Raw genomic sequence first — 22,770 nt, forward strand, 5'->3', positions numbered from 1 at the left:
TTTCACACGTCACTTTTCGGTTCTTCATTTGTCTCTCGGTCAGTTCATGCGGCACCGTATTCTATTCTTCCTAATCATTCCCATGGCTTGTAGACGTTTGGGCATTGCTTGTTGTTGAACTCCCAGTGCCTCTGTAAGTTGTCGTTACATTCGTGTGTTGTCTACATCCTACAATACTTGCAATGAACAATTCTCGCAAAACGCATATCAATTCAAACAAAACGACATTTCAAAATTACATTAACGACGTCGCACGCTTCGAGAAGTGGAGACTACTTTAAAGCTACTCAGCGATTCAAGTCGAACTGCTGAATGGCAATAGTTGTTCAATTTGAACGGTCTAGCACTGATGAATCGAAGGCGAAACGCGAAGGAAAATTCAAAATATTCCAGGAACATAAAATCCGAAGATGACCATCATATTGAATCTAAACGAAAATCGGATCGATCATCTTTGAACTATATTTTGTAATAAAATATTCTGATTAGGCTTTTTTTTTCGTGTTTTTATATATTTTTTCTTTCTTTTAGGCAAATACAAATAATATTTTATGACACGTTTATCACATTGAAATCATGCGTTTTCCTTTGAATGAGTCAAATGCTTCCTATTCGTTACTCTTGCTGGCATTTCGTTTTACAAACTTCGATTTTCATAGAATGACAGAAAACAGAAAAGTGAGGAAAATGTAAGAAGGGAGATGGAGTAGGAGCAGTTTTAGTGATGATTAACGTTTGATTAAAATTAGTATATACAAGAAATACAGGACGGAATGGAAGATCGTGACTAATAAAACAACAAATATTTGAACAGAAGGCTCGTTTAGAAACTTCCTCCCTCTCTCGCAGGTGGCGTTTTGCTTTGATCAATAAATAATTTGCGTGGGCACTTTTCATCGGTACTTACAGTCTAATAACTAAACACATTTATACACAGTTTCGTCGTGGGTCAATTAGGTGGCAGAATTTTCAACGCCTGAAACTTTACGCTTTAACAACGGCACGTTTTCCCAGTACTTTAGTCGCGTGGACCTGATCCCTGCTGTTGGTCACGGTGGCATGGAATCCGGTGGCCCAATCGGCGTAGTAATCGACCGTACGCACATTGCCATCCGGTTCAACCAGGGAGTACTGACCCCGCACGACATCACCGTCACGTTCCTCCTTCTGGTGTTTGTGATCGCCGGTCAGAGGATCATTGACTCCATATTCGAAAGCGTATCGTGGATGATCATCCTAAAACAAAAACAATAACACGAATTATGCCGTTTTGAAATGACGAACAGAAAGTGGTATAATTACATAGTATTCGAGATGTTTCTCGGCGACTGTCTTCACGATTGTAGCGGGTACTGCAGACTTCACAATTGTTGAGACTGGTGCAGCCGCGTAACTTGTAGAAATGGCAGGAATAGCAGCTGCATAACGAACATCAGCACCGGAAGAGGCGTAAGTGGCGTAAGCCGGACCAGCAGCGTACTTAGCGACGGTGGGTGCAACTGAGTAGGCTGAGTAGACCGGACCAGCACTGTAGGCAGCCACTGCCGGAGTGCTGATTACCTTGGAGATAGCCGGACTACTGTGATAGGTGGAATAGGCAGGTCCTGCAACTATTTTAGAATAACCGGCTCCAGAACTGTAGGCAGAAACGGCTGGACTAACGGCATACTTGGCGATGGCTGGACCAGAACTGTATGCCGCATAAGAGGGACCTGTTACATATTTGCTAACAGCCGGTCCCGACACGTAGGCAGTTGAGATTGCAGGAGTTGCAGCAACTTTAGCGATGGCTGGTGTGACATAAGCCGACGAGACAGCTGGTGAAACGTATGATGTCGAGACAGCAGGAACGGCGGTCACCTTTGCGACGGCTGGAGCCGCGATGTACGATGAGTATGCTGGACCGGATACTACCTTAGATACGGCAGGCGAAGAGTAGTAAGACGAAACGGCTGGTGTTGCTGAGTATGCGGAGTATGCTGGGGATGACACGTACTTCGAAACAGCTGGTGCGTATGCGTGAGCCGAATATGGAGCGTATTTGGTGACGGCTGGTGCCGATACATAAGAACTTGATATGGCCGGACCGGCAGTATATTTCGCAATAGCTGGTGTTGCGTAGTATGAAGACACGGCTGGAGTAGAAACGTATTTTGATATGGCAGGAGCAGCGGCAGCATAAGATACGGCCGGAGCAGCGTATGCTACCTTTGGTGCATAACTAGCATATGCTACCGGAGAGGCGTACGATGCAACTTTCGCCACAGGAGCAGCGTAGGCAACTTTCGAGCTAGTTGCATACGAGGTTGCGTAAGATGCTGGAGCTGCGTAAGCAACTTTAGCTACGGGAGCGTACGATGCATAGGCAGCTGGTGCAGCGTACGAGGCTATTTTTGCAGCTGGAGCGTATGATGCATAAGAAACAGCCGGAGCAGCTACGGCAACTTTAGCGACAGGAGCTGCATAGCTTACAGCTGGTGTGGCATATGTTGCTACTTTAGCAGCAGGAGCGTATGATGTGTAGGATATTGGTGCAGCATAGCTGGCCGTTTTGGTTACTGGGGCGTACGAAGCGTAGGATACAGCAGGAGCACCTACGGCAACTTTAGCAACAGGAGCAGCATAGCTAATGGCAGGTGCGGCATATGTTGCTACCTTGGCGGCAGGCGCATAGGATGCGTAAGAAACTGGAGCTGCGTAGCTGGCCGTTTTTGTGACTGGGGCGTAGGCAGCATAGGAAACAGCTGGTGCAGCTACGGCTACTTTAGCAACTGGAGATGCGTAGCTTACAGCAGGTGCGGCATATGTTGCTACTTTGGCAGCGGGAGCGTATGCGGCATAGGACAAGGATGGAGCAGAAATGGCGATTTTAGCAGCTGGAGCATAGGCACCGTACGATACAGCAGGAGCTGCCACCTTAGCATAACCTACGGCAGGAGCAGCGTAGGCCACGGGTGCTGAATATGTGGCAACCTTTGCGATCGGTGCAGCAGATGCATAACTGTAAGCGGGAGAACTTACGATCTTACTAACGGCTGGTGTTGAAATATAAGAAGATATTGCGGGCGTTGCGGAATAAGCTGAAATAGCTGGGCTAGCATCGTACGATGAATAGGATGGGCCAGCGGATACCACTGTCTTCACAGGTGGTAAATATTCTTTGGAAACAATGGCAGGTGCAGCCGAAAACAGCTTGGTAGCAGGTAGCACCGAGGCAAACGAGGCGGCTGGTGATTTGCCTGCATACACAATTCCCGGTGATGCCGATACGGTCTTTACGGCCGGAACATAGCTCGAGAGTTTCAGCCCGGAATCACTTCCGTATGCGGAATAGGCTGGCGATGCTTCGTACGAACTGTACGAAGGTCCAACGGATGCATACTTGACGGCTCCATCCACTGAATACGAGGAAAAACCCGGTGTTACGCTGACTGAATTGATTGCTTTGCCTATGGATAGTTGTACTTCGGGTGCTGGATAAGAGTAACCGTGTCCTCCGGGCGGACAGTCTGGAGCAGGGTTCCCTAAACTAGACGCTGCTAAGGCCACAATCAAGATTGCAGCGAAAAACTGTGAAACGAAACAGAGAGAAAATATCTAATTACTTGCTTATACTGGCATATTTTCAAGTGCACGGACAGAAGCTTTCGCTATGTGTGTTTGAATATGACAAAATGTAAAAAAAAAAACACAAAATAAAAAACGGATGGCAAAGGTTTATCACGACTTTATTCGACTTACGGAATGTGAACAACCTTGCATCGTTTGATTTCATACCTGCATTAGGTCGCGCGACATACCGTTCAAAGTAAAATGGAATGGACATCGAACCCATGCCAACAGGCTGGCTGTATCTCGTGACGAGGCTTGGTTTATCGTGATTCGTATAATTCAATGGCTAACGAACTTGTTATGCGACAGTCTGACCAAATTAAAGCATTTCTAGAATGATTGGTCACCGGACACTGCGGATTCGATCAGTCGTACACTTTTCGTAGAGTCGTTTGATCGATTAATTAGTTATGTCGTATTCGGAATCACATGTCTCGTGAGTTACATTACTCGGGAACGTATTTTCGTCTTATTTGAATGGGAATTTTTTTTATTAATATGGGTTTGATACCGGTGCTGGATGCCAGAAGCGGCATGAAATTAACATTTTTGTTTCATTAATGATTTTCCCTCTTTTGAACACTTTGTTGAATGCTTTTCCTATTTGGAGAACTCGGTTTTATTTTCCAACTTTTGAATATTTTCAGAGGGATTTAATCAATACTAAATTTGTTCGAAAATATTATTCAACCAAAAGTTATTTATAAGTACAACAGAATACAAGAAAATGTTTATTTATTGATCTAATCTTGTCTAAAGCTAATATACATTCGACTTTAACTTTTTCGAACGAAACTATAAGCTACCGTATGCGTGATAAGGTTTGCACCCTCGGACAGATTATGTTCCCGTTTCATCTGTGCATACAATGCCTTTGTTTTTTTTTGCATGCACGTAAGCTATAACATATACCATGGTAGGTCCTGCATTAAAGAAAACTATTTACTAAGTTTGACAGTTGTACCTTAACATAGTCGTAGCGTATTCGTCATTTGTCAAATTCGTCAAAAGACCAAAATAGGAAACAAAAATCAAAATAAAAGCAAATTCTATTACAATTTTGATGTTTCTGTGATGTCATAGCGACACTTGATATTTTTTGGATATTACATTGCAGGAATCAAGAAATAGTGCAATATCTGTACAGTATCAATATTAGTTATTATATCTTATTTAAAATAAAATTAATTGAATAAACTGAATCAGAATCAGATAAGAGAATTTTTATGATATAGAATGAATAGAATAGAATGCTAGAAGATCACATAACTGAAAAATTCTTCTATTAATATTTTGTTCTTGCTTTGATATCACAATGACAGAGTTTCATTTTTTGTTGCTTTTTTTGTCATGTAGACTAAGTCTTGATTTTCGAAATTTCAACTCTTATTTCAAACAAAATAATGTTATTTTTTACCATTGAGATATCTGGTTTTATTAACAAAATTTGCTCTTGGTTTGTGAATCATTTCTACCCAGGATTAGACTAACAAATAAAAGGATAACTAACCCGGAAGGGGGCTACAGGTTGTTTGATTTTAGCTCGGGTCCCGATGGTTATCGATGGCATCAAAAGGAAGATTCGGGTGAAGTACAGGAAGCTTCAGAAAAATATTGAAATAACCGAAATCTCGGTACATAAATTTAATTTCACCACAACTATGCAAATATTGGTAAAAGAAACGATGGATAGAGTGATGTGTTACGCCCGAGTATCTGAGCACTCTGGAGTCCCATCGAATCTCGGAGCTACAGCAAAGTAATGGAATCTCTTGTCTCTTGTTCAATATTGCTTTGGAAGGAGTGATTCGAAGAGCGAGGGCCGACACGAGTGGTACGATATTTCGAAAGCCCGTACAGCTTTTCGGCTTCGTTGATTACGGTGATATTGTGACAGAGGATATTGGAAACATACATCGGACTGAAAGCTGGAGCAGGGCGTGTCCGACTGGCTATGAATGCGTCAAAAACGAAATACATGAGACGAAGAGGATCTAAAGAAGAAACACTACGCTTCCCACCACGAATGTTCATAGACGGTAACGATATCGACGTTGTTGAATAGTTCGTGTATTTGGGCTCACTGGAGACGATAATGATTTTTTTTTTTTTTCATAAATACGTTTATTTCATAGGCAATATACATAAGTTTTTCTTCGCCGTGGCATCTACAATACATAGTACTTTAAACCTAATACATTTCGAATATCCTATTAGTATGTTGGTATTCATTAGTTAATCTAAACACTGTTTTTATCAAGCGAGTTGCTATTATAAATTACATTAAATGAAATACATTTATTTTGTACATGATCTTATAACTATTTCAGGTTTGTTTGTATCAGTTCATCACTTTTATTTAATATAAGATAGCTGGCTATTGGTTGAGCTCATGGAAGAGAAAACAATCTAACATAAAATAAAATTTAAATTGGAACTCCAATGGACTTAATGAAATAATAAAGAAGTTTCATGTAAGGAACGTCACGACAAGCAAGAATGTCGCGAACTGGGACATTGGATAGTCTACCTTGGGTACGCAAGGAATTTATTAGTTGAGATCTGACATCACGATACTCCACGCATGTCCAAACAACATGGTCAATATCGCGGTAACCTTCGCCACAAGCACAATGATTAGTCTCGGAAAGTCCAATTCGAAGGAGATGTGCATCTAACGTGTAGTGATTGGACATGAGTCTGGACATCACACGAATGAAATCTCTACTCACATCCAGTCCCCTGAACCATGCCTTTGTCGATATTTTAGGAATAATTGAGTGCATCCACCGACCCAGATCATCTTTATCCCAAGAAGCTTGCCAGCTGGCAAGTGTTCTTTGGCGAGACGCGCTATAGAATTCATTGAAAGCAATTGGTCTCTCATAAATTTCACCCTCAATAGCACCACGTTTGGCTAAAATATCGGCTCTTTCATTGCCTGGAATGGAGCAATGAGCCGGAACCCAAACTATTGTGATTTGATAATTATTATTCAATATGACGTTCAGGCACTGTTTTATTTTGCCCAAGAAAAAAGGTTCATTTTTGCCAGCAGCCTTTGAGCGAATGGCTTCAATTGCACTCAGACTATCTGTGAAAAGAAAATAATGGTTTGGAGATAATGTGACGATTATACTCAAACTATAATGAACTGCTGCTAACTCTGCTATATAAACAGATGCAGGTTCTTGAAGCCTAAAGGAGACCGAAACATTATTGTTGAACATACCAAACCCTGTCGCTTCTTCAATTCGCGATCCGTCCGTGTAAAACATTTTCTCAGAGTCGATATGCCTGAACTTACTTGTAAATATTTTTGGGATTTCCAACGAGCGTAGGTGTTCCGGAATTCCACGCACTTCGCGCTGCATGGATGTGTCGAAAAATAAAGTTGAGTCAGGGACATTTAGGAGGCTGACACGGATAGGAATATATCTTGAAGGGTTGATTTCCTGTGACATATGGTTAAAATATACAGTCATGAATCTTGTTTGAGATTGAAGCTCAACTAGCCTTTCGAAGTTATTAATAACTAGGGGATTCAGTACCTCGCATCTTATTAGCAGTCGCGACGAAAGCTCCCAAAAACGATCCTTCAATGGAAGAACTCCCGCCAGAACTTCAAGACTCATTGTATGTGTCGAATGCATGCAGCCTAAAGCAATTCGCAAACAACGATATTGAATTCGCTCTAATTTGATAATATGAGAGTTTGCAGCGGAACGAAAGCAAACGCATCCATATTCCATCACTGAAAGTATCGTTGTCTGATACAATTTTATTAGATCTTCCGGATGAGCACCCCACCAAGATCCGGTTATTGTTCGAAGAAAATTTACTCTTTGTTGGCATTTTGTTATCAGAAACCTAATGTGTCCTCCCCACGTGCATTTGGAATCAAACCACACCCCGAGGTATTTGAAAGTCAAAACCTGTTGGATCATTCTTCCCATCATATGGAGCTGAAGCTGCGCGGGATCATGCTTTCTTGAAAAGACGACTAACTCTGTTTTCTCCGCAGAGAATTCGATACCAAGATAAACAGCCCAATCGGACAAGTTATCTAAGGTATCTTGCAATGGTTTATGCAGATCAATAGCTTTGGGTCCAGTAACTGAAACTACGCCATCATCTGCCAATTGTCTTAGTGTACATGGGGATACTAGACAGCTGTCAATGTCATTTACGTAAAAATTATAGAGGAGCGGACTGAGGCAAGAGCCTTGCGGTAGACCCATGTAGCTAATTCTGAATGTTACCAAATCGCCATGTGAAAAATGCATGCGTTTCTCTGACAAAAGGTTGTGCAAATAATTATTTATAACCGCTGGGAGTCCATGTTGGTGAAGCTTGTCTGAAAGAACATCAATGGAAACTGAATCAAATGCTCCTTTAATGTCTAAAAATACAGATGCCATTTGTTGCTTTTGAGCGAAGGCAATTTGGATGTCAGACGAAAGTAATGCAAGGCAATCATTCGTCCCTTTATTTCTACGGAAGCCAAACTGAGTATCTGACAACAAACCGTTCGTCTCGACCCAAGTGTCGAGACGTCGTAGAATAATTTTTTCGAACAATTTTCTGATGCAGGACAACATCGCGATGGGTCTATATGAGTTGTGATTGGAAGCTGGTTTCCCCGGCTTTTGAATGGCGATAACTTTCACTTGCCTCCAGTCAGGTGGAACAATATTTTGCTCAAGAAGCTTGTTGAACAATTCCAACAAACGTCTTTTTGCGAGGTCGGGCAGATTCTTCACCAAGTTGAATTTAATTCTGTCCAACCCAGGAGCGTTATTGTTACAAGACATGAGTGCTATGGAAAATTCCATCATAGAAAAGGGGCTATCAATGGAACCATTATTTGAAAAAGATTCCCTAATAATGCTATGCGTAGGAACAGAATCTGGACAAACTTTCCTCGCAAAATCAAATATCCATCGGTTCGAGTATTCCTCAAGACGATAATGATACTAGCAGAGAAATTCAGAGACGTATTTTAGAAGGAACCTGAACAAGAAACCATATCAGAAATATTTAAAAAATGCTCGTTTTGATATTTAAACCCAAGACATATAATTAAGATGTAGTTTTCCAGTCCATGTATAATTCTATCTAAATTATACCAAAATTTGATTTGTTAATAGTGGTAAAAAACTGTGTTTTGGACATTATAGTGAAATTATCATTTTTTTCTCTTAAAGAAAATGCAAATAAAGTACGTTTTTCAATACACACTTTTAAAACATTTAAGATGCACCAAGAATATTTTACTTAAAAATAGTTATAGATATAAGCAGATACAATCGATACAAATTATTGATATAAAATCTTGATATTTTAACAACTATCCGTAGTGAGTTTATATCAAATTCAGATAGGTTTTGTGTTATTTATAATATCAAAACTTGATACAATTTTGACAATCACATCTGATCGGGACAATCACATCTGATCAAAATTTGATACAATTTTGACAATCACATCTGATCGGAACGCTCTATGGTCACGCGACCTGGACTATGTTGACAGAGGATCAACGCGTCCTAAGTGTTTTTGAAAGAATGGTCCTGTGTACCATCTATGGCGGAGTGCAGATGGAAGACGGAGTGTGGAGACCGCGTATGAATTGCAACAGCTGCTTAGAGAACCACCTATCAGACAGCTAAAATTGGACGGTTACGATGGGCTGGGCATGTCACTAGGATACCGGACGGCAACCTAGTGAAAATGGTTCTTGAATCTAATCCGGTGAGCACAAGAAAAAGAGAAGCACAACGAGCAAGGTGGATCGATCCAGTGGAGTGGGAATGTACAAACTATCCGGGCTTTGAGTGAACCATTTGTTACATTATTCCATTTGGTGTACAGGTAAACATTTACAGTGTTCAACAATTTTTCAATTCAATTAACGAACGTTTAGCTGTTGAAAATTCGGTGACAAAATACCAAATTCTGCGAAATTTTTCTGAAAAAGATTCATTTTATGACACTGAGAAACATCCTACCTATTTGGATAATCTAACAAATGGCAACCGAAAATTTTGAAATTTTTAAAATTGTAACATTGCTTAATGGTGCAAACATTAGCATTTATATGGTAGGACAACTCTATCTCAACTTAGTAAATCATTGCAATTTATAGCAATGGAAATTAGATAGCTTGTAATTCTACTGTGAATATATAGTTTTGAGAAAATAAATTAGATTGTTCTTTCCTATAATGTTTTTTTGCTCTTCAAAGTATTATGAAACAAAAATCAATAATCTGTAACAAATACAGTTTTCCAACATTTTAGTTAGAATTAGTTCGTGGTGTTATACGAAAGATGGCGTTTAAAGACTGTTCAAATTAACACATAAAAAAGTAAATATTCTCCTGGAAGCTACTGACATAGAATATTTTAGCAATATATGAATTCGTATATTTTGTAGCATTTTTTGTGGTGTAGCTAACATTACTATAAAAGACTATAACTTTGTGGTCTATCATGACCTTTTTCAATTATCAGCTACAACATATACAAAAATGAAACAATACCTGTGTTGGAAAAACCGATTTTATAATATAACCGATTATAAATAATTACCTCAAGCATTGCCGAAGATTCCAAATCAATCGAAATAACCGTTTAAATCTTTTATTTTGAATTAAAAAAAATGTATAGAATTCGCGCAAGCTTCAAAAAAAAAATCGTGACCCGGGAGTCTAGTCTAGTCAAATAATTTTACTCAATTTTCTCGAAGATGGCTTACAAACTATTTTTACAAACTTAAATTCTTATGAGAAGTCCTGTGCCCCCATAAAAGGTTCCTAAATTTCGTTTGGATCCGACTTCTGATTCCGGAGCTACTGAATGATATATGTAACAGAATAAAAATACTATCATTCAGTTTTCTCGAAGATGGTTCAAACGGTTTCCTCCATCTTCAAAGATTCAAATTTCGAATCAAACGAAATGCTTTACAATCCCTTAGGTGAATTTAACTGACTTCAGCTACACCGATTTCCGAATTTCGGTTCCGAAAGTATCGGAAATAAAGGACTTCAATCTGTGAATTTCATAAACAAAAGATCAAACTGAAAGACTTCTCCCATACAAAATTAATAATTTTTTCCGACCTCCGATTCTGGAATGACAGGGTGATAAGTTTTTTAGATTCAAACCGTTATAGAAAATGACGATTCCACAAAAATTGGGCTCGAAAATATTTTTGTTTATTCGACATATTAATTTATGGCCATACGAACCGTTCCGGGTTAAGTTGTTCATTGAATACCGCTAAATAATTACCAAAAACTATACCATAAATAATGACCAAAAACTCTGAAGTGGAACTTACTTGGACATCTCATGGAATGCTTAACCGATTTTCATGCGTTGGGGATAATTTTATGGTTTCAAGAAATTTTTCTTTTAGATTTAACTTGTAGGTCCGGAACTACAGGGTAATAAGTGATTGAAATCTCAAACTGACACTAAAACGACGGTCAATAAAAATAGTTTCATGAAAACTAAAAACACTGAAGAATTTTCATCAAAAAACGCATGCGGATTGATAAAAAATGGGAGCGGGTCATATCGCCGAAAGACATTTCGCCGAAAGTCGTTTCGCCGAATAGGTCATTTCGCCGAATGGGTTATTTCGCCGAAAGGGTCATATCTCATGCATGTTATGTCTTCTATATAACTGATGTGGCGCAGCCACATGACCGAAGCCAAGAAGGCTCGGCGGAAGCGGCGGCCTCTTGCATACAAACCTGTAACTACCTCGTTTGCCCGGTCTAGGTTTCTTTGCTTTAGTTAGCGGTAGCGAGGTCGGACAGCACATGAACCAAAACGATGTGGCGTAGCCGCATTAGATATTTTTTCATTTTCACTTAACAAACTGAAAATACCACCTACATTTGCCTGATAGATACACCTATGCAATTGCTTTGATGCTTAGTAGCTAATAGTCAACAAGTTTTCTCGGGAACTACAATGGTAGGTAAACAAAACGGGCGTTAACGCTATTATCTTTAGTTTGTCTTTAATTTAAATCAATTCTAATTACGATTTAAGACGTTTTCAGGATTCGGCGAAATGACCCTTTCGAAAAATGGCATTCGGCGAAATGGCATTCGGCGAAATGGCATTCGGCGAAATGGCATTCGGCGAAACGGCTTTCGGCGAAATGACCCTGATCCATAAAAAATGTGAACTGATAGGTGAACTAAGCACTGTTTTTCAATAATAATTTCATTCATGTTCACTTCGCGGTGGTAAGCTGACAAGGATACTTTCCTGGAACGGATATTCCGGGTTCATATACGTTTCGACGATGGAAAAAATCAGTTCAAGGTCACTCATCTTGATATTTGTTTTAGAACAACCGTTCCAAGGTCAAATCATGTTGCGGTTTTATGATGATAGAATGTTATGTTTTGAATCAGTTCAAAGAATTTACACACCGATTGCACTAGTTTTCAACAAACAGCAATTTATAGAGACAACCAACCAAATGGAAAATCATTCTCGAATGACGATGTTAAGAGCTTTGCAGGAAAAAAAAATCATTTTGATATTTTTAATTTCCATAATACATAGAATTACAAATAGCATGGCCGGTTCAAGGTTCATTTTAGGTGTAGGTAAATTCAATCTATACCTAATTGATAGTCCAGCAATATTCCGTTTGCAGCACGGGTCCGCTGTTTGAAAGAGTTTGTATTGGAGATGGTTTTCCCAAAATTTTATCCCTTTAACCGCCATATTTGTGGCGTTAGGGTGGTTCGACTTCTATTGGTATTGGAACCTCCAAAGTTACTGGTTGAGCCACGCGCGAGAGAAGCATAGCATGCTAAGATGGGACCGGTATGCGCGTATCTTTTCGTTCGTTAACAAAAGTACTCGTATATGAGCCCCATCTTGTTGCGTAACGGATTTTATATAAACGAATGACAAAAAAATGCAATCACCCCGATTCTGTATTTCGTTCGAATCGGATTGTTTCTTTCGAATACGAAATTTGGTATTCTGTAGCCCGATCGAGTTTGAGTTTTTCATACAAAAGCATCACTCGATCCAATTCGAGAATGCAAATTTTTACATTCGTTCGACAAAGTCCGACTCGATCGAAATACTGAATAGGGGTGAATATTTCACTTCAGATGAAAAGTTTAGAACGTGATCCATGTATGTGATTCAAGAGTATCAATCATTACAGTAGCGGAAAAAAGCGAATTCTTACCGAAATATGTATTCATTCATCTTTCCGATTTTCAATATGGGACTAATATGACTGTCTCGATTTAGCTAAAAATAATGTAGGGAAACAGTAAGTTTGCACTCATTAGTGAACATATTGCCAGCGGATGGTTGTATTTCATAAAAAAGGACCAGTAAGGGAAACAAGCATCAAAACTAATGAATTGAAAAATATATTGTTTTTAATACACGGTCTAAAGTTTTTGTTTATGAACTGATAAATCATTTTACACTTATTTTACATTTATTGTATCCAAATCGAATAAATCAACAAATACACTGTAGTCAATTTTAATCTCACATTTTTTTATATTATGAAAGTTCTAAAGAACATTAAAAATATTGTTCTGTTGAAGAAAAAAAATACTCTCTGACACCGAGCGCAAAATCAAAATAAATTCTAAACCAAGTGAAGATTTTTTAATAGCACGGATTCAAAATTGAGCAATGATCTGTTTTTCTCGAAGTAAAACCGTTATCCTGATTTTGTGGTAAACATTAGAAATTGTCCTATTTGTTGATAAACATTTTTCTATGGTCACTTTTTCTTGCAATTAGTATAGCGCTATTTCTATATACTTCAACAAATTTCTTCTGATAAAATGGAAAGATGATGGACTCGGTCATAATGTAAGGCAGTAAAACAGAAAGATCGGCAGATACGTTCTTGTCAATGAACCAATGTGAAAGTAAACAGAATAAGTTTTCATTTTTAAATTGAAGTTCAAATGTTTTTCATCAAATCATCCTTTCGAGACGATCGAACGGAAAAATCACTTCCATCATTTTTCAACTACATTATTTGTTATGTTTCAATTTCTTATCATTTCCGTGTACAGATTTTTTAATACAGATTTTTCAATTTAACACAGATTTACAGAATTTTTGCTTGAAAAAATCAGATTTGAATGCGGCTACCCTGCTTCCGAACAGTATACAACGTTCGGAGTGAAAATATTGTTCCCCGAGCTTTTTTTTGCCCAAGACCAAAAGCGACCATTTTCGCCCCGGTCCTTCCGAAAAGATGACCGAAATGTACACAGAGATATTTTTTACGCGGATTTCCGAAGTTATGAGTTTTTTTTCACGGATCTCCGAAGTTACGCGGTTTTTTCGCGGATTTATGAAGTTACGCGTTTTTATGCGAATTTTCAAGCTTATCCGGTGTTCTTCTTTTGTCTTAGAATTGCATGACACGTCAAGATCTGGTGTTATCCCGAAATTTTAAGTCAACTCTCTGACATTTGGAAAATTCGACATTTGGCATAAATGAAAATTCGATTTCAAAAACCTCAAAACCAGTTTTTTTCAAAAAAATTTTTTTTTGTTATCACACCAGATCTGGACGTTTCATGCATTTCTAAGATATATTTCTTTACTTTTGAGGTTTTTTTTACATGGATTTCAAAAGTTACGCGGTTTTTTTTTTCGCGGTACGTATCCCTCGCGTAAAAAGAGTGTACTGAAATCAGTATATTGAAAAAGAGGGCCAATATTTACCAGAAACAAATATTTTTCCTTTGTTCTTGAATACTCATTTATTTCTTTGATGAAAAAACGACATCTCAGTTTGCGCACCTGGTACATTCCAGCATTATTACCCAACAATGTATTCTTTGGTCCTTTGGGGCATCAATAGATGTCTCAATCGGAGTATTTTTTAACAACTTTTGATACAAATGACAAGTTGCGATATGTAAGAAACTGTTATTTCAAACGATCACTTTCCAATAATTCTAAATTTACTTCTTTTAATTGTAAGTAAACTACACTATTTCAAAAATCGCAGAACGTTAGTTTCATCTACTATCAATAATATTTGATATACGACAATCATATTTTGAAAGTCAAGTAGAAACTATTGACATATATTTTAAATGTACAAAAATAGTAGATTTCCTGAGCATTTTGATGTAGCTTAGAATCTTATATAAATTTGAAGTTGTAAAAAGCAACCAATCATACATACATTGTAAGATTCAAGGAAACAAAATTTCAAAAAAAAAACTATTTTTTGTCCAAACTGAATTTTTTATCCAGTGCCTTTTTATTGAAAACTAAACTAAACTGAATATAATATATAAATATATTCAAATAAAGAATGATGTTTTTTTTTGTAATTTGACTTCAAAAATTTAAGATTGATTTTTTCAGTGTAAAATAAGATTAGTAATTTTTTCAGTATTTTCATTCGAAATATAGACTTATTTTGAGAACATCAACAGCACTACAATTTTGTGTAGGATTTATCATTTTGCTACTCTAATTTAAAAAAAAATAGTTAAAATGTCTAGTCTTTTTCAATAGATAGTCTAGACAAATTTTGGAAAAATAAAGTGAGCAAAGTGTTTTTGTTGTGTTAAAACTTATATGCTTATACTCCGAATACGATTTTGCACGAAACTCGTCAATTCGAATTCTACATTGAAAAAAAAAACGGATTTCAAATTTAATGCCAATTTACAAAATTAAGCACCACTTTCGAATTCAACGAAACTTTGTCCCAGTATAGGTTATTATATTTCCTTCACACCGTTCATGTATTGTAAGGCGGGAAGCTTTAGAAAAGCCTTCTTAATCCACCTAGTGGGGTGATAATGCCTTTCTCTTTCTTCAAAACAGTCTCATAAAACATTTTTTATCTTTTTATTAAATAATTTATGACACTAATATGGGCTTATTTTTGACACCAAGTGATTCAGATTGAATCGAGTAGTTCACAAAAGCATTCTTCAGTGTTTATATCACATAGTAGGCATCATTTTTTCCAACCAAGCGCTTGACATTTGCGTTGCCTATTTGTATGAGAAGAGTGATGCTAATTTAAAAAAACCCCTAAGTCCACTTAGTGGAATTTTCATAGATCTTGAAAAATCACCATAGAAATTTCCGAAATCGAAAAAAAATTTTTGATGCCATCTCGAATTTTTTTTTCTTAAATCGACTTTCTAGGACTTAGAAAAAGTATCAAGTCCCAGAAAGTCGATTTTTTTCAAAAAAATTTTTTTTGAGATAACACTAAATCCGCATTAAATTTAAAATCCGTTTTTTTCAATGTAGAATTCGAAACTTTGCTTTTCCATTTCTTTGCTTTTTATTTTTTCAAAATTTATCTAGACTATCTATTGAAAAAGACTAGACATTTAACCTTTTTTTTTTGCAAACGATTAGAGTAGCAAAATGATGAATCCTACACAAAATTGTAATACTGTTGATGTTCTCAAAAAAAGTCTAGTTTTGGAATGAAAATACTGAAAAATTACTAATCTTATTTTACACTGAAAAAATCGATCTTACATAATTGTCAAATTAGTCAAACGTTTCATGCAATTTTAAGATTTTTGGCTTCAAAAAAATTTTTCGATTTCGGAAATTTCATGTACTTTCCCCTATGGTGCTTTTTTAAGATCGAAAATTTTCAAACTTTAACCGCTGGGCAGCACCCATTATCCATGTCCGATTTAGCTCAAATTTTGCAAGAGGACTTTTTTCGAGGTGCTTGAACTTTTGAATAATAGAATTAAAAGTGATCCAAAAATATTGGCACCCTTATATGTATAAGAGCGGTAAAAATCAACGTGTTTTGTCGGTTATGTCACTTATACCATTATATCTCCGGAACCAAAAGTCACAGCCATTTGATCTTTGAACTTGATCAATGGCCCGATAGTAGCTTTCAAACGAGTTTGTTAATCGGTTCAGCCATCTCTGAGAAAATTGAGTATAAATATCTTCGAAAAGTGCACACACACACACATACATACACAATCAGACATTTTCCGATCTCGTCGAACTGAGTCGAATGGTATATAACATTATGGGTCTCCAAAGCTCCGTTCAAAAGTCGGGGTTTTCAACAATTCTAATACCTTTTTATAGAGAAAGGCAAAAAGGGTATTTAAATAAAACTTCTCCTTGTCCATTACTGATATTCTTTGCAAATATTTGGCAATCAGTTCTTTGTGAAATTTCTTATATTGAGATGCATTGCATTCTTGGATAATAATGACTTTAAGTTTAGTTTAAATGAAAAGACACTTTACATTTTTAGAACAAATGAATTTCAACATTTTAGACCAAATGTAATATTTTAGAACAAATTAATTTTCAACAAACGACTTCATCCAAAAAAAATTCAAGTGATTATATACATATTTCCATGGTTATGGAAATTATTTATCGTGTTCTGAAACACACTCGAAAAAAAATTTCTGGGTACGCGCCTGGGTATGAGTCCTATTTATGTGGAAATTTTATCGCAAAATTTGCAATTTTCCGTTGCTCTCGTCAGTCGTTTTCCAATCTGTTGTTTTTCAATTAGATATTGATAAAAGCCTAAAAAATTGTACGCTTCCGTTTCTCTTGTCGTTTCCTTTTCTTGAGAGTGTTTGATCAAATTGCACTTGAAATCGTTCAATACATGAACCCATTTTTACGATCAATTATTTATGTAAATAGATCAAATAAATGATGTTGGTTATTTGAAATAGTAATTATATGATACTTCACCGTTCGGTGCTTAGAAATCAGTTGGACGAATTTAAAACCGAGTCTTGGTATCTAGTTCCAAAATATTGTTCTTGATATAAGAGCATTCGGGTTGAGTAGTCGCGAAGAGCCACAATCATCCTTATTAGAACACAATCCACCAACTTACCAAATTGTAAAGAACACCCTTAGGATTAATAAAACAAAAACATGTCCTCAAAGATCCGTTTGCACTACTCAGTCCATGTTGTGATCCAATCACATCATTGTTCATTTCAACACAACATTCCGTGCCCCCGCCCCCCTTCTCAAAACAGTCCATGAATCACTTGTTAAATGTTTTTTTTTTATATTTCTTCTGTTAGCTCTCACCGCAGCAGTAGCGCAATTAATCAGAACGGTTGTAATTTATTCATTTATCTATTTGCCACCACGCACTATTAGATCACACTTGAACTAGCTGTGAGAAAAGGGCGCCTACAAAAACCACTAGCCCGCTTGTTGTAGTTCCTAAGCCGGATTCAGCAGGTGGAACACAGTGTCGCGTTTGGTTGCCACAGCCTGCAGTTGCGGCAGTTGATTTGCATTTCCTGTTGCAGCAGCCTGTCAGCGCATTCTCGAGCCGCTTATGGAATTACCGTTGGGCGTGTGCTTGCTCCATCAATCTGCTCGATTCTTAGCTTACAATTATCATACCAACTTTGTTTTTTTTTTGAACCCCTAGAGCTGCACAAACGATTCTGAGGTCGGTCACAGTTTAGCATTTACTAATCGAGCATAATCTAATCGAGCAAACTGTTGGTGCGTTGATTCAAGCACACGTCAAGCGGTGCTCCAAACAGCGTCTGTCGGTCACCAGGTCGCTCAAGGCATTGTAGCTTGGAAGGTGATCAAATTGGGAATCGATTCAACTGGTTGCCGCACGGATTGTACAGACGGTTGCTCCTAAACGAACTGTCAACGTCGCGTACGACATGATCCTTAGACGGTAGCTGCACAGCAGTAAGTAATTTCAGTTTCTATTCAAGCAGAACCGTACGGCCTCAAAACATCACTCATGCGACTTCACGGGCTACAACAGGATCTATCGAAGCGATGTGGATCAATTAGTCGAGTCACCACTGAAAACAACCTTCGCTGCGCTGGTAGTTCATGTCACTTGTTTGCTAGTAGCAACCACTTTTTGCACGATCATGCTCTAAATTGATCAGGTGTCGAACTTGAAGGTGCATTAGTCAATATCCTGTGTGATTTCTTCACTTAAAATATATAGGCTCGTAAGCTCGAATCCATTTGTTTTGTTTTTTGTCACTAATTATGCATTTCGAAAAAAAATCACTTAATTCTCCGTACACACCATAACTCAGCTTCTTCCCGTGTTTCAGTTCTGTTAGTTTAAATCCTTTACATCCGTTCTACTGAATAATCGTCCTTGAAACTCACCTTCATTTTGAAGTTTTTTAATAAATCACCAAAATTTCAGCAGAAAATTGGATCACTACGCACGTACGACAAATAGAACACAACTGGAACTCCCGGCTAGAACCCGAAACAGGATATTCGCAAGAAACGCCCGAGAGAAAAAAAATTAAAAGCTCTACATTGACATAGAGCGACCTAAAATTACTACTGATGGCTCGGCCTAGCCCTCTAGTCTCTTATATACTGTAAACCGTCACCGATTCGGAATCGGAATATGCCGCCAAATGTGCGAAACGCGTTGCGATCGACTGTACACAGAATGTGTCCCCCCTGTGTTGACACGCACCCGAGATCTCGTAGTACGGAGGACCTCCGCGACAGCAACTCTCGGATATCGCACCCTCCTGCTCTGCTCTAGTTATTCGGATTTCCACGCGCAAATGTGATCATTCTACGGCCACCGGTTTGCCCCGATCGGACCCTAGAACGCCGATCACGACTCGCGCCGAGATATGTATCCTTCTCTCTTTTCTCTTCCATTAGGCTGTGGGTCTCCACAGCCGACTACACCCGATAGTAGAAAAAAAAACACTGATCGACAGCCAGCGTAGAAGAATGTCCCCACCTTGCGTGCCCGAAGTGCTGCGGCTGCAAGATTTGATACACTTATTAAGTGGGCACTGGCTGCATCACCCTTCTTTCCGCACGCGACGACAACGTTTAAATCCGACGCCACCATCGACGTCGCCGCCGTCGCCGTCGCCGCCAGCGAGGGGAGAGTTCAAACGAGTGTGAAAAGGAGAACGACTCATGGTAGGCTGCGTCATTCGTGCTGCGGTTGGATGCTGGGAAAAGGGAAACGGCTATACCACAGCCCCAGCACTAGAAGTGTTGGGTTTACTGGCATAGAAGTAGAGAAAAAAAATGAGCTTAGTAAATCGACTTTTCTCCTGCAATGTGGTTGATCCAGACACGGAGCTGAAAATAAACACTTATTATTCAAATCATTCAAATCAACCTTGAAGGCTTGGCGGCAATTTGGATAACCAAGGGCCAAGTACTTTTCCGGGTTGAGAATTAACCCGGTGGAGCCGGTTGATTATGGCTTCTCAGTACTGCTGGTTATTTTGTTAGAAGTTAGAGGCTGAAGTGATGCATCAAGAGAAAGTAATGTAATTATAAGCTCACACTTTCTGAAAATAGATACAATAGCTTTTCTACTTGATGGGATTTAGCTAATTAAAACAAAAACAAACGGGATTTGTTTTATGAGTTTATATTGAAATTCACTTAGATGCATGTTTAGTTTCGTGTTCACTCAACTATCTTTTACTACATGTACTAAGTATGTCATTTCCAAGTGGAAATGAGTTGTGCCGTATATTATGTATATGAAAAATCTGTTTGAATCCTCATTCAAATTGATGCAAATTCTATTCTAAAAATTTATTACTACTTCCGGCATTTCCTTAATCCCGAAATGGGTAAATCCGGACGAAGTTTCAATAAACACCAACTAGGGTAAAGCATTATACGCATGTCCAAACGACATAATCAATATCGCGATAACCTTCGCCACAAGCACAATGATTAGTCTCGGAAAGTTCAATTCGAACTGCAGCTAACGTGTAGTGAATGAACATGAGTCTGGACATCACACGAATGAAGTCCCTACTCGTATCCAGTCCCCTGAACCATGCCGTTGTCGATATTTTAGGAATAGTTGAGTGCATCCACCGATCCAGATCATCTCTATCCCAAGAAGCTTGCCAGTGCCAGTGAAGCTGACAAGTGTTCTTTGGCGGGACGCGCTATGGAATTCGTTGAAAGCAATCGGTCTCTCATAAATTTCACCCTCAACAGCACCTCGTTTGGCTAAAATATCGGCTCTTTCATTGCCTGGAATGGAGCAATGAGCCGGGACCCAAACTATTATGATTTGATAATTATTATTCAAAATGTCGTTCAGGTATTGTTTTATTTTGCCCAACAAAAAAGGTTCATTTTTGCCAGCAGCGTTTGAGCGAATGGCTTCAATTGCACTCAGACTATCTGTGAAAAGAAAATAATGGTTTGGAGATAATGTGCCGATTACACTCAAACTATAATGAACTGCTGCTAACTCTGCTATATAAACAGATGCAGGTTCTTGAAGCCTAAATGAAGCCGAAACATTATTGTTGAACATGCCAAACCCAGTAGCCTCTTCAATTCGTGATCCGTCCGTGTAAAATATACACGCCTGAACTTACTTGTAAATATTTTTGGGATTTCCATCGAGCGTAGATGTTCCGGGATTCCACGCACTTCGCGCTGCATGGATGTGTCAAAAAAAAAGTTATTAATAACCAGAGGATTCAGTACCTCATATCTTATTAGCAGTCACGATGAAAGCTCCCAAAAACGATCTTTCAATGGAAGAACTCCCGCCAGAACTTCAAGACTCATTGTATGTGTCGAATGCATGCAACCAAAAGCAATTCGCAAACAACGATACTGAATTCGGTCCAGTTCGATAATATGAGAGTCTGCAGCGGAAAGAAAGCAAACGCATTTATATTCCATCACTGAAGCATTCGTTATCTGATATAATTTTATTAGATCTTCCGAATGAGCACCCCACCAAGATCCTGTTATTGATCGAAGAAAATTTACACTTTGTTGGCATTTTGTTATCAGATACCTAATGCGTCCTCCCCACGTGCATTTGGAATCAAACCACCCCCGAGGTTTTTGAAAGTAAAGCTGAAGCTGTGCAGGATCATGCTTTCTTGAAAAGACGACCAGCTCTGTAGTTCTCCGCAGAGAATTCGATACCCAGATGAACAGCCCAAACGGACAAGTTATCTAAGGTATCTTGCAATGGTTTTTGCAAATCAATAGCTTTGGGTCCAATAACTGAAACTACGCCATCATCTGCCAATTGTCTTAGTGTACATGGGGATACTAGACAGCTGTCAATGTCATTTACGTAAAAATTATAGAGGAGCGGACTGAGGCAAGAGCCTTGCGGTAGACCCATGTAGCTAATTCTGAATGTTACCAAATCGCCATGTGAAAAATGCATGCGTTTCTCTGACAAAAGGTTGTGCAAATAATTATTTATAACCGCTGGGAGTCCATGTTGATGAAGCTCGTCTGAAAGAAATTCAATCAATTCTTCAATGGAAACTGAATCAAATGATCCTTTAATGTCTAAAAATACAGATGCCATTTGTTGCTTTTGAGCGAAGGCAATTTGGATGTCAGACGAAAGCAATGCAAGGCAATCATTCGTCCCTTTATTTCTACGGAAGCCAAATTGAGTATCTGACAACAAACCGTTCGTCTCGACAAAAGTCCGATGAATATTTTTTTCGAACAATTTTCTGATGCAGGACAACATTGCATTTGGTTTATATGAATTGTGACTGGAAGTTGGTTTCCCCGGCTTTTGAATGGCGATAACTTTCACTTGCCTCCAGTCAGGTGGGACAATATTTTGCTCAAGAAACTTGTTGAACAATTTCAACAAACGTCTTTTTGCAAGGTACTTCTATACTAGAAGTCGAAGGAATGTTTAATCTATGAAAGGAATAACATCTTTTTATTCCTGAAAGCACTCCGCCATAGGGAGAGTCTCTATCGAGACGTATAATGTTAAAGTCATAAAGCAAATACATCACATTTTTGACTATGCAACAAAACTTTAAATGAATTAAGTTTTGGCATGATGCTTCGACAATTCCACTGCAGGACAGTGATTGAATCATTTGCGGCGGATGATAGATTATCCATCAAATGATACAAAAGCTGAGAGAGCTGGCCATTGAGCTGATAACTGTTTTAAAAAAGTTCTAGCTATTGGAAGGAATGCCGTTATAATGGTCTTTAGAGGCTCAGAAATATTGAATGCTGCGAAAATCCATTCTACAATTTCCGAAAACTCCAGTAATCCTGATGGTGGCTGTGAAACGGAGCCCACTAGATTATTGTCTTCTCTTGTGCTAGTTCC

The 22,770-nt window shown here is 38.4% G+C and overlaps 1 protein-coding gene across 2 annotated transcripts; it reads right to left on the reverse strand.

Moving 5' to 3' along the window:
• Positions 1 to 485: 485 nt before the first annotated feature.
• LOC131434738 (paternally-expressed gene 3 protein) lies at positions 486 to 19,329 on the reverse strand. Of its 2 annotated transcripts, none has more exons than XM_058601808.1 (3): positions 18,798 to 19,329; positions 1,303 to 3,570; positions 486 to 1,236 (listed from the first exon to the last, which is right to left on the reverse strand). In XM_058601808.1, exons 1-3 carry the CDS (start codon positions 18,801 to 18,803, stop codon positions 985 to 987), a joined length of 2,526 nt encoding a protein of 841 aa, XP_058457791.1. In that variant the 5' UTR covers positions 18,804 to 19,329; the 3' UTR covers positions 486 to 984. The 2 variants fall into 2 exon arrangements, with proteins under 2 accessions (XP_058457791.1, XP_058457790.1); XM_058601807.1 differs by lacking the exon at positions 18,798 to 19,329 and adding an exon at positions 17,524 to 17,678.
• Between the last annotated feature and the right edge of the window lie 3,441 nt (positions 19,330 to 22,770).

The sequence above is a fragment of the Malaya genurostris genome, chromosome 3 (genome assembly GCF_030247185.1).
Source record: "Malaya genurostris strain Urasoe2022 chromosome 3, Malgen_1.1, whole genome shotgun sequence".
In the NCBI taxonomy this organism is placed as follows: Eukaryota; Metazoa; Arthropoda; class Insecta; order Diptera; family Culicidae; genus Malaya; species Malaya genurostris.

Bases quoted from the DNA above. Each gene is read 5' to 3' on its own strand.
- LOC131434738 (XM_058601807.1), bottom strand. From the start codon at position 17,676: ATGGACTGTTTTGAGAAGGGGGGCGGGGGCACGGAATGTTGTGTTGAA. The intron at 3,571-17,523 runs GTAAGTTGGTGG...TTCGTTTCACAG, and splicing joins AGGGTGTTCTTTACAATTTG to TTTTTCGCTGCAATCTTGAT. The intron at 1,237-1,302 runs GTAATTATACCA...TTTTTGTTTTAG, and splicing joins AGAAACATCTCGAATACTAT to GATGATCATCCACGATACGC.